Source organism: Ornithorhynchus anatinus, chromosome 21, assembly GCF_004115215.2.
Source record: "Ornithorhynchus anatinus isolate Pmale09 chromosome 21, mOrnAna1.pri.v4, whole genome shotgun sequence".
NCBI classification, from domain to species: domain Eukaryota; kingdom Metazoa; phylum Chordata; class Mammalia; order Monotremata; family Ornithorhynchidae; genus Ornithorhynchus; species Ornithorhynchus anatinus.
This window is the reverse complement of record NC_041748.1, coordinates 1,443,213-1,461,782: the sequence shown is the minus strand read 5'-3', so window position 1 is coordinate 1,461,782 and position 18,570 is coordinate 1,443,213. Positions and strand designations below refer to the sequence as shown.

At 65.0% G+C, this 18,570-nt stretch overlaps 1 protein-coding gene across 1 annotated transcript in view; it reads right to left on the bottom strand.

Moving 5' to 3' along the window:
- CTNNBL1 (catenin beta like 1) overlaps positions 1-18,294 on the bottom strand; it is a 40,272-nt gene extending 21,978 nt beyond the window's left edge. The window contains exons 1-10 of the mRNA XM_029049339.2: positions 18,212-18,294; positions 11,159-11,371; positions 9,580-9,686; positions 9,140-9,279; positions 6,101-6,198; positions 4,764-4,857; positions 3,532-3,623; positions 2,783-2,855; positions 2,543-2,601; positions 1,720-1,868 (exon numbers count right to left, since the gene is read on the bottom strand). Of these exons, the coding sequence (XP_028905172.1) occupies positions 1,720-1,868; positions 2,543-2,601; positions 2,783-2,855; positions 3,532-3,623; positions 4,764-4,857; positions 6,101-6,198; positions 9,140-9,279; positions 9,580-9,686; positions 11,159-11,371; positions 18,212-18,241 (1,055 nt within the window). The 5' untranslated portion in view covers positions 18,242-18,294. The remainder of the gene's footprint in view (positions 1-1,719; positions 1,869-2,542; positions 2,602-2,782; positions 2,856-3,531; positions 3,624-4,763; positions 4,858-6,100; positions 6,199-9,139; positions 9,280-9,579; positions 9,687-11,158; positions 11,372-18,211) is intronic.
- Between the last annotated feature and the right edge of the window lie 276 nt (positions 18,295-18,570).

The following is an 18,570-nucleotide window of genomic DNA, read 5'->3' as shown; positions in this document are numbered from 1 at the left end:
CCCCTCCGAGTCCCCCACAGTCCTCTCCCAAGCGCCTCTCCCAAGCCCCCTCCCCCCCGCCGCCCTCCTCCCCGTCCCGACGACATCCCCGGGCGCGGAAGGTCGAGGGAGCCGAAGGTGGCATTTTTCTTGGAGAAGTGGCCCCCGGGGGACCCTCCTCCCCCGCCTCCCCCGCCTCCCCGGCCTGGCGGCGGGCCAACTCCCTGACCTTCAGCGAGCCCGAGTTGTCTTTATAAATTGCCCTTCTCCTGGGGGTGGGCGGCGGGGGGGGGGGGGGGGCTGGGGAGGTGGCATTTTCAGGCCAACGGCTTTTAGTCTATCATTTTAATTACCGCTCCTCTTTTATCTCTCGGAATTAATGATTTCATTTTGCCGCCGGTCCCCGCGGTGGGGACGGGGAAGAGGGGAGAACCAAAACCCAACGGCGGCCGGGGGGGTGTCACAATGAAACCTGTGCGCCGGAGAAAGGGAGGGCGACGGGAGGGCGGGCGGATCGTTGCTCTTGCTCGAAAACAAAGGGCGTGAATCCTTCTGGCTGACGAACCCAAGCCGCGCCCCCCGCTCCCCTAACGCCGACCGGGCGCCCCACGGCCCCGACCGCCCTCCCTCACCCCATCCCGCAGACCACCGCTCTCCCCGCCTGCGAGGCCTTATTAAAATCCCATCGTCTCCTCCGAGCGGCCTCCGTTCACGGCGTTCGTTAAGCGCTCCGTTCCGTTTAATTGTCTTTACTGAGCACCCGTGTGCAGAACCCTGGACTGAGCGCTTGGGAGGGTCCTGGAGAATAATAACAATTATGGGATTTAAGCGCTTACTGCGGGCGGAGCACTAAGCGCTGGGGTAGATGCAGGATGATCCGACCGTCCCACGCGGCGCTCATTTTTTAATCCCCATTTTGGCCGATGAGGTCACTGAGGCACAGAGAAGCGACTTGCCCAAGGTCACACGACAGACGAGTGGCCGAGCCGGGATCAGAACCCACGACCTCCGACTCCCAAGCCCGGGCTCGTTCCACTAGGCCACGCCGCGTCGCCAGAGCACGGTCGACGGTCACGTCCCCCGCCCACGCGTGCCGGGCGCCGAACCGAGCGCTGGCTTGCGGGCGGAGCGCTGCACTGAGCGGCCGCGAGAGTCCGACCCCTTGCCAGACGCGGAGCCTCCGGGCCGCTCGGATCCCAGCGTCCTCGGGGACGAACGGCCCGTCGGGGAAAACGGAGGTCCGGACGCCGCCGGCCCGAGCTGGGCCGGACCCGTGGTCCCCGTGAGGTGCTCGCTGTGTGCCGGGGGCTGCGCCCAGCCCTGGGGGAGATGCCCCGTCCCCGTACCGGGCACGGGAAAACCGGCGTTAAAGCCCGGGCCTGCCCGGTCGGAAGGCCCCGGGTGCTCCACTTGGCTCTGCCCCTTCCTGCCGTGTGACCTTGGATCAGTCCCTCCCCTTCTCTGGGCCTCAGTTCCCTCCTCTGGAAAACGGGGGCCGAGACCGTGAGCCCCACGAGGGGACGATCTGTCCTCATCCGCCCCGGCGCTCAGTGCGGCGCCCGGCACCTAGCGAGCGCTTAACGGACGCCACCGGTATCCTCTAGCCGCCCTCTCCCGGGCGCTCGGAACAGTGTTTCGCACCCGGGACCCGCGCGGTGAGTTCCATTAAACCAACGAGGGAATCCGGCTGGAGCGCGGAGGGGGGGGGCGTCTGGGGGGGCGGCGGGCGCCCGGGGGTACCTGAGCATGAGGTTCATGAGCTGCAGCCCTTCGCCCTTGAGGAAGCGCTCGCGGTTGGAACTGAGCATGAGGCAGGAGCACAGCGAGTCGAACAGGTTCTCCATCATCTCCTGCTCCTCCGCGGTGCTCGGGTTGTGCCGCTTGAACACCTGTTCTCCCCCACGGTCCCCCCGGAAGACGCCGTTCGATTCGGGGGCTGGGGTGGGGGGTCCTCGCCGCCCCCCCCGCCTCCACTTGCTGCCTGCGGAGCTCTGGGGAACTCGCTGCGGGCCTGTCGGGCTCTCCCGAGCGCTCAGTACAGTGCTCCGCACCCGGGAGGCGCTCAATGGGACTGAATCGCAAAGCAGCGCGGCTCAGCGGAAAGAGCCCGGGCTGGGGAGTCGGAGGACACGGGTCCGAATCCCGGCTCCGCCGCCGGGCAGCTGTGGGACTGTGGGCGAGTCACCTCACTGGGCCTCAGTGACCTCATCTGTCCAACGGGGATTAACTGGGAGTCTCACGTGGGCCAACCTGATGACCCTGGATCTCCCCCAGCGCTTAGGACAGCGCTGGGCACATAGCAAGCGCTTAACAAATACCAGCATCGTTTATTTTTGAATCGAAAGGTTGGGCGGGAAGGCTGGCGACGCCCGGCCCCCCCGCCCCGGTCCCGTCCGTCACCCGCCGGCGGGAAATCCAGCCATTTCGGCTGAGGCGGGAGACGGGGAAGCGGGCCGGACCCCCGCCCCGCGACCGCCAACCCTCGCCCCTCCGCCGCCTCCCTCCTCCCGCGGCTTCCGGCCCCTCGGTCCCCCGCCGGGAGAGATGCCCCATCCCCACTCACCGACAGCTGCTGGAGGAGCACGTCGATTCCCTCCAGCTCCCCGAGGAATTCTCTGTTGTCTGAGGGCGGGGGCGGGGGCGGGGGGGGGGGGGCGACAGACGGAAAAAACAACAGCGGGGATGACACGGACCGTCACGTCTCACAGCCCGGAGGCGCGGCGGGGACGGGAGGGTGGGGGGAATCAAAAATCGACGCGGCTCCTCGGAGCCGGGGCCGCGGGGATCGGGCGGGGGTCCTCACCGTCGTTATTCTGCAGCAGGATGGCCAGCACCTCGCTGCAGTACAGCTTATTGGCATCGAACGGCATCTTGGCCTGGGCGGAGAGGACGGAAGAGCGGGGTCCGATCGCCGGACGAGGAGCGGGATGGGTTTCTCCCGGCGCTCGGCGCGGTGCCCGGCACGCGGCGAGCGCTTAACGGATACCACGCCGCCGCCGCCGTCTCTTAAGCGCTCACTCTGTGCCGAGGCGGATACGAGCAAAAGGGGTTGGACGCAGTCCCCGGCCCAAATTCGAGCCCCGGTTTACCGATGAGGCAACTGAGGCTCAGGGAAGTGAAGCGACTCAGCCAGGGTCACGCAGCAGGCCAGCGGCAGAGCGGGGACGGGAAGCCGTGATCTTCCGACTCCCGGGCCCTAGCCGCTAGGCCCCGCAGCTTCCGTAATTATTATTATTATTGTTAGTAACGAGGGCGCCGTGAAGGGAGGAGGACCATGCCGAGGGCAAGGGGCGGCGGGGGAAGGCGAGTTGGGGGGGACCCGATCTGCTTCCCCCCGGGGGGGTCGGAAGGACCTCGCCCCGGCTCCGCCCCTCGTCTCCCGTGTGACCTCGGACCGGTCACTTCACCGGGCCTCAGAGTTCCCGGAGAACGGGGATTGAGGCGGGAGCCCCGTGGGGGACGGGGACCGTGTCCGACCGGGTCAGCTCGCATCCACCGCGGCGCTCGGTACGGGGCCTGTCACCCGCCCCTCCGGCCCCCGCCGAAACCCACCTTCAACCTCTTAAGCAGCCACTGCATCAGGCCTTGCTGGGTGGCTTCCGTGCAGACCTCGGGCCGGAACTCCGCCATGTTCTCCACGATAGCTGTCGGGGGCGAGGAGTTTTGGGGGGGCCGGGGGAGACCCATCGTGGTGGTCGCTTCTCCCCCAACCTTTTAAAATCACCGCGGCATCTGTTAAGTGCTTACTGTTTCCTGCCTGGCCCTGCGCTAAGCACCCCGGCGGGGGGCGGGGGGATATCGGCCGAGGACTGGCTCCTGCGCTCCGAGGGGAGCTCCGCAGTCCGAGAACACAAGATCTCCCCCCCGTCTTACGGAGGAGGAAACCGAGGCCCGGAGAGGTGAAGGGACCGGGCCGAGGTGAGCGGCAGGCCGGGGGCCGAGGCGGGGCGAGCCTCCGGGGGCCGATCGTCCCCCGCTTTCGATCCCGGCTCTGGCCACCGCCCGCTGCGGGACCTCGGCCGGGTCGCTTCTCTGGCCTTCAGTTACCGCGTCTGTAAAATGGGGATCCAGACGGGGTTCTCCCTCCTACTCTGGGGGGACCCGACCTCATCCGGCTCCAACGGCGGCGGGGGGTGACTGGCAAACGTCCAAAGGGCCCCAGCTGCTGCTCAGTCCAGTGCTGTGCATCCAGGAGTCGCTCAATTAGAGAAGCAGCGCGGCTCAGTGGAAAGAGCCCGGGCTTGGGAGCCAGAGGTCACGGGTTCGAATGCCAGCTCTGCCCCTTGGCAGCTGTGTGACCGTGGGCGAGTCACTTCGCTTCTCCGGGCCTCGGTTCCCTCATCCCTAAAACGGGGATTAACCGATGAGCCTGTATCTCCCCCAGCGCTTAGCACGGTGCTCTGCACGTAGTAAGCGCTTAGCAAATACCGACATTATCATTATTGCCACCGGCCGACTGACCGTGAGCCCCCCCAGGGCGGGGACTGCGTGTCCCAGCTCTATTCACGCTCCCCAGTGCTTAGCCCGGCGCCCTGCTCGGAGCGAACGCCACTGAGCGTTCAAAGAAGTGCCGACCGGGAAGGAGATCCAACTCCCGGGAGCAAACGAACCGTCGGCGTTTGGTCTTCGTCTCCGGGCGGGTCCGAAGGAAGCCCGTCATTTCCACCCGGGAAACTGACCTGAGTGGATTTCCGCTAGCCCGAATCAAAGGCTAAATCCCCCCGGCGGGCGCTGGGAGACGCCCCCGGCCCCCTCGCCTCCCCCCGGGGCGGTCGCGGCTTTACCCAGCGTGTCGTGGACGCCGTCGGCCTCTTCTTTCACCGACTCGTCCAGTCGCTCCAGGTTCTGAACCAGCAGGGCCACCACCTGCCCGTCCACCTGTGGGGACGCCGCCGTCACAGTCGGGGCCGCCACCCGGGACGCGCAGAGACAGAGAGAGACACACACACACACCTCTAAGGGTCGAGGGCTAGGCGAGCGGGTGAGATGGCGGCGTTAGAACCCAGGACCTCTCCCTTCCAGGAGCTCGTCATCCCCCCCCCCCAGCGCTCGGCACGGTGCCTGGCACGTAGGTAGCGCCTAACAAATACCAGCCTTCTTCCCCGGGCCCATGCTGCTTCCCGGCTGGGTGACCTCAGTTTCCCGTCCCTCAGTTTCCCCGCGGGGATTCCACGCCTCTTTCTCCCTCCGGCTTAGGCCGGGAGCCCCCCGAGCGGGGACGGGGAACGGCACCGGCCGCTTGGGCGAGGACGATGCGACGACGGAAAAGACGCGTTCCCCGCCCGCGCTGGGCTCACGACCTACGGCCCTCTACGCTGTCAGCTCGCTGTGAGCGGGGAGCGGGTCTCTTTATCTGCGTCGTCCGCTCCCGAGTGCTCATCCCGGCGCCCCGCACACAGCGCTCGATAAATGATAATCACGGTCTGCGTTGAACGCTTAGTACGTGCCGGGGACCGAGCGCTGGCGCGGATACGAGCCGATCGGACCGGACCCGGTCCGCGTCCGGTGGTCACCGTCTCCATCCCCACGTGCCAGATGAGGGAGCTGAGGCCCAGAGAAGGGACCGGCCCGAGGTCACACGGCAGACGAGTGGCGGGGCCGGGATCGGAACCCACGATCTCCGGACTCCCAGGCCCGGGTTCTAGCTGCTCCGCCGGGGCGGGGGGGGAGAGCGACCCGATCCCTGCCCTCAAAGAGCTGGAGAGGCCGCGGGGCTCAGCGGCGAGAGCCCGGGCTCGGGAGTCGGAGGTCACGCGTTCGAATCCCGGCTCCGCCCCCCGTCAGCTGTGTGACGGTGGGCAGATCACTTCTCTGGGCCTCAGGGACCTCATCTGGAAAACGGGGACGGGGACCGTGAGGCTCACGCGGGACAACCCGACGACCCTGTATCTCCCCCAGCGCTTAAACAGTGCTCTGCACACCGTAAGCGCTTAACACGTCCCAACGTTATTATTCTTCCCGTACACGTCGATCCCAGGTGGGCTCGGCGGGACAGGCACACACGTGTACCACCCACCGGCCCTTGCACGCACAGAGCCCCAGGGTCCCCCACAGAAAGGGGGCTCCTCTCGCTCCGCCGCCCGCCTCGCCCACCTCCCCCCGCCGGCCCCCCGTGAGGTACCAGGGCGTCGATGAGGACCTCGGCCCCCTCTTCGCTCTCGTGCAGGGTGTCGATGTCCGTGAGTTCCTGGAGCAGGTCCACCACCGCGATCGACACATGTTCGGGGCGGGGGGCGTTAAGGGAGCTCGACGGACCCGGGACCCCCGGATGCCCCCGGCCCCGACGACGGGGGACCCGGGGAACCCATCCCCGTTCCCTGCCCACGATGACGACGGCGTCCGTTTAAGCGCTTACTATGTCTCAGGCGCCGTTCTAAGCGCCGGGGGAGACACAGACTCCCGGTCTTCACCCGGGAGCAGACGAGATTAGAACCCGGGTCCTTCCGACTCCCGGGCCTGGGCTCCACCCGCTAGGCCACGCTGCTTATCGTGTAGGCGGGGAGTCTGGCTATCGGTGTATCGGACTCTCCCCGGGGCTCAGCACCACGCCCTGCGCCCAGGGAGGGCTCAATAAATCCGACGGACGGACAGTGGTATTTCTCAAGGACCTACCGCGCGCAGAGCACTGGGCTGAGCGCTCGGGGGAGTCCGATAAAGTGAGCCGGAGACTCTCAACACGCCGCCCTCGGCCTCCCCCGGTGCCCAGTCCCCTCTTGCTGTCACCTCGTCCGCGGGAACCCCCTTTTCCCCGGCTCCTAATAACCGGGGTATTCGTGAGGCGCTTACTATGGGCCCGGCACTGTGCTAAGCCCAGGGTTAGAGAAGCAGCGTGGCTGGAAATCCCTGGGCTCTAATGCGGCTCCTCCCCTCGTCCGCTGGGCGACCTTGGGCCGGTCACTTCACCTCTCCGGGCCTCAGTTTCCTCATCCGGAAGACGGGGAGGAAGGACCGTGAGCCGCGCGACCGGATGAGCCAGAGAAGCAGCGCGGCTCAGTGGAAAGAGCGCGGGCTTTGGGGTCAGAGGTCCTGGGTTCGAATCCCGGCTCTGCCACTTGTCAGCTGTGTGACCGCGGGCGAGTCACTTCACTTCTCGGTGCCTCAGTTCCCTCATCTGTAAAAGGGGGATTAACCGTGAGCCTCACGTGGGACAACATGATGACCCTGTATCTACCCCAGCGCTTAGAACGGTGCTCTGCACATAGTAAGCGCTTAACAAATACCGACACTATTATTATTATCTACCCAGGTGCTCAGTTCGGTGCCCGGCCTCGGAGTAAGCACAGAGAGCGGAATCGTCGATTATTAATAACTCCGGGAGAACCAGTGCGGTTTAACGGCCGGGGCCCGGGAGTCAGAAGGTCCCGGGTTCGCATCCCGGCTCCGCCGCTCGTCTGCTGTGTGACCCGGGGCCGGTCGCTTCGCTCCTCTGGGCCTCGGTTCCCTCATCTGTAAAATGGGGATGGGGACCGTGTCTAACCCACTTTGCTTGTATCGACCCCAGCGCTCAGCACTTAACGGACACCGTTATCGTTCTCAAAAGGGTGAGGCCCCGGATGGGGGGGGAAAAAAAATACCCACAATTTGAGGGAACAGCCAGCCGGGGGTGGGGACGGGGTGTACGTGTGTCGGAGGGAGGGTCCTCCCGCGCCATATCGCCCGCCACCCCCCGTCGGGGCTTAAGGGGGAAGGGTTAAAAAAAAGAAAAAAATGAAAATAAAATCAGTCCCGACGCCCGTGAAATTGGTTATTCATGGGCCGCGTTTCCCGGCGAAACAGCTGTAGAACAGCAAATGGCTAACGAGCGGCTCCTGCAGAAGAATTTCCATTATAGATCCGAGACGAGGGGCTGGGGGGGGGGGCGCCTTCTCGAGGGGAGACCGGCCGGCCTCCCGGCCCTCGGCGGGAGTTTCGGGAGGGAGGGCAAAAAATGCCATCTTCCAGCAAATACCTTACTAATCGTTGCTTCTAATTACCGCAATTAAATCGATGAAGAAAATGCTCTAACGGGGTGACGGGATGAAGGATGGAAAAATCGATTTTTCTCCCCCCCCCCCCCGTTTTAAATGCCGCCGGGAGCGGCGGAGGAAGTCTGGACCCTCCTTTGACGGGGCCAACTTCTTCCCCCTCGGTGCGGGTGGCCGATCGATGGCGTCTAACGATACCGATAACGACCACGGTATCTGTCGAGCGCTCGCTCTGGGCCGGACACTGTGCTGAGCACCCTCTCCCTGTCTCTCGTGGGGCTCACGGTCTCAATCCCCATTTTAACGCCGCGGGAAACGAGGCCAGAGAAACGGAGCCGCTCGCCCAAGGTCGCGCGGCAGACAGGTGGCGGGGCCGGGACGAGAGGCCCGTGACCTTCCGCGTCCCGCTACGCCGCCTCTCCTTTACTGAGCGCTTACTGTGTGCGGGGCACCGCGCCGGGCACCGGGGAGCGTCCGCCGGCAGAGCCGGCGGACGCGTACCCTGCCCGCGAGGAGTTTCCGGCCTACCGATCCCGGAGGGACGGTCAGCCGGGCCACGGCGGCTCTCCTCGGACGACGGGGGAGAGGCGGTCCGGGGCCGGGCGGCCACGGGGAAGGCGTAAAGCGCGGGGCGGCTATCGGGGAGGTCCGGGAGGCTCTCGCGCCGGGGGCCGTTACTGCTTAATACCCCATTTTATGCTCCGGTCCGTTTAGGTGGGCCCCGAGGACTGGAAATTAGGAGCGTGTTTTGAGAAGGATATTGGAGAGGGATTCTGAGGGGTTCCGACCGTGGGAGGCTCGGGGCCCGGAGCCTCGTGATTAATCGTCGTCATCACGGTGCTCGTTAAGCGCTTACTCGGCGCGAAGCGCGGTTTCAGCGTCGGGTCGGACGGGTCGGACGCGGTCCCCGTCCCACGCGGGGCTCACGGTCTCCATCCCCGTTTGACAAGTGAGGGGACTGACGCCCGGGGTCGCCCGGCAGACACGCGGCGCGGCCGGGATGAGAACCCGGGTCCTTCGGACTCCCGGGCTCTACCCGCTAGGGAGGCCGGAGTGGGGCGGGACCAACGGGAGACTCGGACCCGCCGAGCGTGCGGGCCCCGCTGACCACGGGTGACGGGGGGGGGGGTCCCTTTAGGCGGCGGGGGGTGCCGGACGTGGGGAGGCGGGGGCCCGGGCCGCGGGGCGAAGGATATCAGTGTTGTCGTGTCCGAGGAGGCCGAGCAGGGACTGGACGGCGTTCAGCTCGACGAGCAGGTGGTAGAGGTCCGGCACCGTGGCCACCACGTGCATCTCCTGAATGATGTCGTTCAGGTCCAGCTCCGACTCCATGAACCTGCGGAGGGACGGGGGCGCGGGGGGGGACCGGGCCGCGTGGTCGGGACGGGGAGCGTCCACCCCGTTCCCACCCAGCCGCTGTTTCGGCCACGGCGGCGGCCCGTGGCGGTGGGAATGCGGGTCCGCTGACGCCCCGGCCCGGGCTCTATCCGCCGGGCCGGGCCGCTTCTCCGGGGCCGCGAGGCCCCTCGGGATGGGGACGGAGACCCGGCACCGCGCCCGCTGCCGGCGGCTACCGCGATACCGACGAGGGCCGGGGAAAAGGCAGGGGAGGGCGGGACCGGCCCCGGGGCCTTACTTCTCGGGGTTGTCCGGGAATTTGATGCGCAGCTCCTGGTTCTTGTAGGACCGCTTCTCGAACGTCAGGATCATTTTCTTCACCGAGCTCTCGTCCAGGGGCTCGTCCTGGATGGAACGGACGCGCGGGTGGGCGCGGGTCTCCGCGGGCGGGGGACCCCCCGGTGCCTCGGGCGGGACGGGGCCGGTCAGAAAGGAGGCCCCAGTCCCCTCTGGAAGTCACCGCTCGGTCACCCGAACGGCTGACCGGGGGCGGGGTGGAGGTCATCACTTGCGTCGGCGGTCACCGCTCCGTCACCCGAACGACTGATGGACGCCGGGGCCGGGGATCGCATCGGCGGGATCGAGGTCGCCGCTCGGCGACCCCGACGCCCGAGGGAGGCGCGGGCCGACCGGGGTCAGCGGCACACCGGAGCCGCTGCCGTCTCAGGGAGGGTCGATGCCGATCCCACCGGGGCCGCGGAGCGTGGACCCCCTCCACGCCCCCCCGCCGAATCCCAGCAGCCTCGGGGGGCCTCGAGGGGACCCGAACCAGAGACGTCTAGAAGGCGACCGTCTTGGACCGGCCGGGTGACGGTACCGATGATGATAACGGTACCTGTTAAGTGCTTACCAAGTACCGGGCACTGTTCTGAGCGCTGAGGTGCGAGCCCGCGACCCGGGAATGTCGATTTCCGCCCCCCCCCCCCCCCGGTCGGTTGTTGACCCCGTCGCCTGGGCAACCGGGGGGGGGGTGACACCCACCCACCACCCGGCGGGGAGGTTAAGGGTGGCGGAGAGGGCGGGAAGCCCGGGGTTCCTTTCCAAGGGATCCACTCGAGACCACAGTGGCGGGATGGGTCGGGAAATCCCCACAGCGGGCAGCCGGATCCGGCGCTCCGGATCCGACGTCGGCCCAATCCCAGATGACCCGTCCGGACCCTCTCGCTGTGGCCAGAAGGGGAGGCTCCCCGAGAGGGACGGCGATATTTTACTCGACGTGGGGAAGCGGGGGCGGATGAGGGCGGGGTCTCCCACGTCTCTGCGGAACGGGACTTTGGAGGCGGGGAGAGAAGGGGGAATAAATTCCTTCGGAATGGGCTCTGCCAAGCGCTCGGCAGAGGGCTCCGCACCCAGTTTGCGCTCGATAAATACCACAGATCGTCCTCTAGATCTGTCGTGGACAGGGAACGTGCCTAAAGGGCTCTCCCCAGCGCTCAGTACAGGGCTCTGCGCCCGGTAAGCGCTCAATCAATACCACCGACTGACGGACCGGTGACGACGATAACGGCCCGGTGGCTAGAACCCGGGATTTAGAAGGTCACGGGTTCCAACCCCCGCTCGGCCACTTGGCCGCTGCGACACCTGGGGCGGGTCGCTTGGCTTCCCCGGGCCTCGGTTCCCTCGTCTGGAAAACGGGGGGTGGAGAGCCGGAGCCCCCCCCGTGGGACGGGGACGGTGTCCGACCCGCTTTGCCTGTATCCACTCCGCGCCCAGCACGGTGCCTAGCCCACAGTAAGCGCTTAATACCACCATCGTCGTCATCATCGTCGAGGACTCCGGAGAGAAAGCGCCCAGAGATCCGCCCCCGCCCCGGATACCTCCTGCTCCTCTTCCTCGTCGGCGGGCTTGTCGGCGACCGGCAGCGCTCTCTTCCTGTCGTCGGCCGCCGCCGGCTCGTCCGGGCCGGGCGCCTCGTCCTCCCGGAACCGTCCGCGGTCCCGGCCTCCCCCGCCTTGCTTCCGGCGGGTCTTGGCTGCCGCGGCCCCCTCCTCCTCCTCCTCCTCCCGGGGCCGGCGCGTTCCCCTGCTGGGCTGAGAGAGGAGGATGGAGTCGGCGGGGGGCGGGCGGAGGGACTCCCCGGGGCCCCACGGGCCCGGACGGGGCGCCGCCTTATTCCGGTTTTCCGGAATTCCCTCGGGGAGGCCTCGGGAGACGGACTTCCATCTAACCTCCCGAGGCGGGGAGAAGCGGCGCGGTCTAGCGGGTAGAACGCGGGTTCTCACCTGGGTTCTCACGCCGACCCGGCCGCTTCCCTAAATGTTGGTATTTGTTAAGCGCTTCCTATGTGCAGAGCACCGTTCTAAGCGCTGGGGGAGATACAGGGTCATCAGGTGGTCCCCCGTGAGGCTCGCAGTCTTCATCCCCATTTTACAGATGAGGGAACTGAGGCTCAGAGAGGTGAAGTGACTCGCCCACAGTCACACAGCTGCCAAGTGGCAGAGCCGGCATTCGGACCCAGGACCTCTGACTCCCAAGCCCGGGCTCCTTCCACTGAGCCCCGCTGCTTCTCTGCTTCTGCTTCTCACCCCTGCTGGGGGTGACCTCGGGCAAGTCACTTCACTTCTCTCAGAGGAGGAGCACGGCCTAGCGCCGGGAGTCAGAGGACCTGCCTTCTCGCCCCAGCTCCGTCGCCCGTCTGCCGTGTGACCTCGGGCGAGTAACTTCGCTTCCCTGAGCCTCGGTCCTCCCACTGCCCTTCCTTTTAACGCTGCCAGCCCCGTGCGGGACGGGGGTTGCATCCAACCTGACTTGTAGCTCTCCCAGTGTTTAGGACAGCGTTTGGCACACGGTAAGCGCTTAACAGATACTCTATGTATAAATAAAAGAGGGGCAGCGTAGCCTAGTGGGTTCAACGTGGGCTTGGGAATCAGAGGATGTGGGTTCTCATCCCGGCTCTGCCGCTTGTCAGCTGTGTGACCTTGGGCAAGCCACGTCACTGCTCTGGGCCTCAGCGATCTCATCTGTAAAATGGGGATGAAGACCGGGAGCCTCCCCTGGGACAACCCGATGACCCCGTATCTCCCCCAGCGCTTAGAACGGCGCTCTGCACGTAGTAAGCGCTTAGCAAATACCAACATTATGATTATTATTATCCCGGCTCCGCCGCCTGTCTGCTGCCGGACCTCGGGCCAGTCGCTTCACCTCTCCGTGCCTCAGTTCCCTCATCTGGATGAAGCCTGGGAGCCCCATGCGGGACAGGGACTGCGTCCTACCCGATTTCCTTGCATCCACCCCAGCGCTTAGTAGAGCAGTGCCTGGCACACAGTAAGAGCTTAAAGAATACCAAAAAAAAAAAAAAAAAGGAAAAAAGAAAAGGGAAGAGACTGGCCCAAGGTCACACAGCAGACAGGCGGCGGAGCCGGGATGGGAACCCAGGCCATCTGACTCCCAGGCTCGGACTCTTCCCGCTAGGCCACGGCGCTTCACACCTGGGCCCACGACAGCAGGGCGGCAGGAATCCGACACGGGGGTCTTCACCCTCCCAGCTCCTTCTGTGAATCTCCCATGGGGTCCCTGGGAGGGGAGGGAGGTGTCCAAGACACTTCCCTCGACCGCCGGAACCGGGGCCGGGCGCGAGACGCTGCGGCAGGAGGCTTCAGACGCTAAATCCGCCCCCGACGAGGCAGACTCCCCTAGGTACTCGGGCGCTATCCAACCGCAGCTTTGCCTTTTCATTGCTTCTCCTTCCCCTGCACCCCCTTATTATTATTATTTTTAATTAAAAAGCAGCGAGCGGAAGGAGGGGAAGCCGGGGGTTGCGGGAACAACCGATTACGTGGGGCTCGGACTAACGTACCACGGGAAGAGGTTACATCGCCGGAACGGAAGCCCAAATTAAAATTCCGCCACGGAGCCAACTCAATTTCCCCCGAGCCGGGCGATGGGAATTATCAGCGCTGACGATCTGCTTCGACCTCAATTACACTTCCTCGCCCCCGCCGGGAGGGACGGGGCCCATCGCCCGCTTGGGTGGCGTCGGCGAGGTGGCCGGGCTTTCATTTTTCCCGTGGGCGCTGCCCGTCCAGATCGGTCGGGGATCGGAGGGGGAGGTTGGCGTTTAGGGCAGTGGTCCGCGCAGAGTGAGCGCCCAATAAATACCAACGAGTGATTCCCCCTAGACTAACAGCTCACCGCGGGCCCGGAACGGGTCTACCGACTCCGTTGGACTGGGCTCCGCCGGTAAATCCCACCGACGGATTCCCTCTCGCCCGTCGGCGGGTCGCGGGCGGGGGGGGCGTGTCTTCCGACTGGGTCGGAACTCTCCCGAGCGCTTAGCTCAGTGTTGCGCACGCGGGAAGCCCTAGGCTCATCCCACCGATCGGGTCCCTCTCGACGGGCGGCTCCTTGTGGGCAGGGAGCGCGTCGGCCAACCCTGTTGGGTCGGACTCTCCTACGCGCTAAGCCCGGCGTCCTGCACACAGTCGGCACTCGGGAAATACCACCGATTGTCCCCCGGACGGTCAGCTTGACGCGGGGAACGCGCCTACCGACCGTGTCGGGTTGGACTCTCCCAGACGCTTAGAACGGTGCTCTCCGACGGCTTCTTCCCCACTGCTTTCAAACACCGTCACGTCTCTGCCGCTCAGAAAAACCCCTCCCTTGACCCCGCGGCTCCCCCTCCCTCCTACGCCTCCTCTCCGAACTCCCTGAGCGAGTCGTCTCCACGCGCCGTCTCCAATTCCTCTCCTCCGTTTCTCTCCTCGGCCCCCTCCCGTCTGGCTTCCGTCCCCTTCGTGCCACAGAGACGCCCTTCTCAGAGGTCACCGGTGACCTCCTCCTCGCCAGACCCAACGGCCCCTACTCCGTCCCCATCCCCCTCCACCTCCGGGCCGCCGTCGACACCGTGGACCACCCCCTTCTCCTGGAAACGTTACCCAACCTCGGCGTCCCGGACGCCGTCCTCTCCCAATTCTCCTCCTCCTCCTCCTCCCGCCGTCTACCCGTGGGGATCCCCCAAGGTTCGGTCCTGGATCCCCTTCTCTTCTCCATCTCCGCCCCCTCCCTCGGAGAACTCATTCCCTCCCACGGCTTCAACTCCCACCTCCGTGCGGACGATTCCCAAATCCCCATCTCCGGCCCCGATCTGCCGTCTCGCATCTCCTCCCGCCTTGGTCTCCCCTCGGATGTCCCGCCGTCACCTCAAACTTACCAGAGCCGAAGCAGAGCTCGTCCCCCGCCCCGAACCCCATTTCTCCCCATGACTTTCCCATCCCTGTAGAAGACCCCACCATCCCCCTCCGTCTCCCAAGCCTGTATCCTTAGCATCACCCTCAACTTCTCTCTCATTCCGCCCACATATTCGATCCGTCACTAAATCCCGCCGGTCTGACCTTCGCGACGTTGCTAAAGTCCGCCCTTTCCTCTGCCTCCGAACTTGTCTTCCGCTGTCGAGCCACAGGCCGCTCTCGCGTTAATCCAAGCACTTCTCCTCTCCCGCCCCGACGACTGTGTCGGCCTCCTCTCCGACGCCCCCGGCCTCCCGTCTCTCCCCGCTCCGGTCCGGACTTCGCTCTGCTGCCCGCGTCGTTTTTCTACTCTGCACACAGCGGGCACTCACTAAATACTACTGAATGAATACCTGAAATCCCACCATGACTCTCGAAGCCTTATGGCAGGCCCGTCTCCTCCTCCGGGAGGCCTTCCCTGACTGCGCCCTCCTTTCCTCTCCTCCCGCTCCCTTCCGCGTCGCCCCGACTCGCTCCCTCTCCTCATCCCTCATTCATTTATCTTTATTAATATCCGTCTCCCCCTCTAGCCTGCCTGCTCGTTCTGGGCAGGGAATGTGCCCGTCGTGTTGTCCTCTTTCAAGCCCTCAATACGGTGCTCTGCACGTAGTTAGCGCTCAGAAAATAGCACCGATCGACTGATCGCGGGCGGGGCCCGTGACTCGTTCTCTGGAGTCGTTTCGAACGTAGCCCGGCGGCCAGCGGCAGCCCGGCACACACCACTAACGGTCAATCGATGGTATTTATCGAGCGCTTACTGTGTGCGGAGCACTGTACTGAGCACTTGGGACAGAACAATCTAACAGACACACTCCCTGCCCGCAGCGAGCCGACAGTCCTACCACCACGCCAAAATGCGCCATCCTTCCCAAGACCAATTCCGAACGAGAGCGGTACCACTTATTGCGCGTCCGCTGGGTGCGGTGCACTGTGCTGAGCACCTGGGAGAGTCCAGAGCAGGCAAGCGACACATTCCCCGCCCTCCAAGAGCTCCCGCTCTCACGGGAGAAGCAGAGAGCCAATGATGTCAAAACGAGCCACGCGGGAGGCCCGAGGAGCTGGGTTCTAATCCCGGCTCCGCCGCTCGTCTTCTGGGTGACCTTGAGCCAGTCACCTCACTTGTCTTAGAGAGGCAGCGTGGCCTAGTGGGTAGAGCCCGGGCCTGGGAGTCCAGGGGAGCTGGGTGCTAATCCTGCCTCCGCCACCTGTCTGCTGGGTGACCTTGAGCCCGTCACTTCACTTCTCTGGGCCTCCGTTCCCTCACCTTTCAAATGGGGCCGAAGACCGTGAGCCCCACGCGGGACACGGACCGAGTCCAACCCGGTGAGCTCGGATGGTCTCTATCTGTGGCCGAACTGTCCGTTCCGAGCGCTTAGGACGGTGCCCTGCACATAGTAAGCGCTCGATAAATACTATTGAAGGAATCTACCCCGGCGCCCAGGACGATGCCCGGCACGTAGTAAGCGCCGGGCATCACAGAGGGGGAAAAAACCCAACTTTCGGCAGACGAGGGGCTTTTCCTCCTCTCCCTGGGAGAAGGTACCTCTGGGGGTTTACTAACGAAGCACGGCATAATCGGCTGAATTAGCATACGTCTTCCGACATTACGGGCTATTTTCCTTGGCTCGATGAAGATTCATTCCCCTAATCTCTGGATAACAAGGCCTCCACAAATCTTATCCCATTTCCAACCCAGCTGCGTGTCGACTCCTCTCCGCTCCTCGGGATCCCCCCGCCGTCCGGCAGGACCGAGAGGCAGCGTGGCCCGGTGGACATCGGGAGGACCCGGGTTCTCGTCCCGGCCCCGCCTCCCGTCCGCCGGGCGACCCCGGGCAGGTCACTTGGCCGGGCCTCAGGTCCCTCGTCTGTAAGATGGGGGTCGAGAGGGTGGGCCCCACGTGGGACGGGGACCGTGTCCAACCTGATTAACTTGGATGCCCCGGCGTTTAGCCCAGGGGCCGGCACACTGTAGGCTTCTATATACCATAACGGGTTACTTCTGGGGCTGCTCTGGGGCTTTCCCGGGTGCCTACTCCAGTCCCCTGCCCTCGGCAGGCACTCGGTAAATAACATCGCTGCTCCTGCTGTCGGTCAGAGGTGTTTATGGAGCCCTTAATACGCGCAGAGCAGTGTACTAAGCACTTGGCACAGTATAATCAAGCCGAGTTGGCAGACACGTTCCCCGCCCACGAGTTGACAGCCTAGAGGGGAAAACGGGCATTAATAGCAGTAAATCAAGGATGACTTGGGATACGAGTTCCGTGGGGCCGAGGGTGGGGTGAGTACCCCAAGGGTAGAGATCCGAGTCCACGGACGACGCGGGAGGGAGAGGGAGCGGGGGGAAGAGAGGGCTTCATCGGGGAAGGCCTCCTGGAGGAGATGTCACCTTAGTAAGGCTTTGAAGGGGGGGGGGGGGGAGAATGGTGGTCTGTCAGAGAAGAAAAAGGAGTTTCGGATATGGGGGAAGGAGGGACCCCATCCCTGCTTCTCCAAAGCCCCCTCCCCGGCGTCCTGTCAGACCCGGGTCTTCTCCCACAGCCCCACCGCCGTGAGGCGGACGGTCCCGACCACATTTTGGAGGGTGGACGGAAGTGGAAGGAGAGAAAAGGCGGAGGAGGGCGTGGGGAGGATGAAGGGTGGGGTGTGAGGGGGAAGGGGGAAGGGGTCGGGCCAGAGGGAGGTTGGGGAGAGATGGGTCAGGGGTTGGGGCGGAGGGAGGCCGGGGCACAGGGAGGTTAGGGGAGAGGGAAGATCTTGGGGAGAGATGGGCCGGGGGGTCGGGACAGAGAGGGGGCTGGGGGACAGGGAGAATCGGGGGAAGAGGGAGACTTGGGGGAGAGGGAGACTATGGGGGAGAGGGAGACTTTGGGGGAGAGGGAGACTTTGGGGAGAGGGAGGCTTTGGGGAGAGGGAGACTTTGGGGAGAGGGAGACTTTGGGGAGAGGGAGACTTTGGGGAGAGGGAGACTTTGGGGAGAGGAAGACTTTGGGGAGAGGAAAATTTTGGGGAGAGGAAAATTTTGGGGAGAGGAAAATTTTGGAGAGAGGGAGACTGGGGTAAGAGGGAGACTGGCGGAAAGAGGGAGATTGGGGGGGAAGAGGGAGACTTGGGGGGAGAGGGAGACTTTGGACAGAGGAAGATTTTGGGGAGAGGGAAACTGGGGGGAGAGGGAGACTGGGGAGAAGAGGGAGACTGGGGGGAAGAGGGAGACTTTGGGGAGAGGACGACTTTGGACAGAGGGAGACTTTGGGGAGAGGACGACTTTGGGGAGAGGGCGACTTTGGGGAGAGGGCGACTTTGGGGAGAGGGCGACTTTGGGGAGAGGGAGACTGGGGGGAAGAGGGAGATTTGGGGAAGAGGGAGATTTGGGGAAGAGGGAGATTTGGGGAAGAGGGAGACTGGGGGAAGAGGGAGACTTTGGGGAGAGGGAGATTGCGGGGAGGGAGATTTTAATGCGGGGAGGAAGATTATGGGGAGAGGGAGACTCGGGGGGGAGAAGGAGATTGCGGGGAGGGAGGGGGCGGCAGCAAGAGAAGATCGGGCAGGGAGGGAGGGAGAAAGGGCAGGGCGGGTCGGGGGTCGGGGGTGAGAGGTGAGGCGGGATGGGGGGGGGGGGGGGGCGGCGGGGGTGGGGCCGGGCCTGACCTGGTAGCTGAGCAGCTCGCCCACGTCCATCGCCGCGGCCGCCGCCACACCGCCGTCAAGCGCGCCCGCACGCGTCGCGCAACCGCCACACCGCCGTCAAGCGCGCCCGGACGGCGTCGTAAACGCGGAGGGAGGCCCAGGGAAAACCACCGCCCGGCCACGCTGCCGTAAAGCAAAAAGGCGGGAAGTCGCGCGGGGGGGAGGGGGCGCGACGCCACACTGCCGTAAAGCGAGAGGCGGGCGGGAGCCTCCGGGCCCACACTGTCGTAAAGCAGCAGGAGGGAGGCCTGCGCTGCTGCCCCACGCCGCCTCTCCTTTTGATCCATCCCTTCTTTGTTTCGTTTTGCTTATAAGGGGAT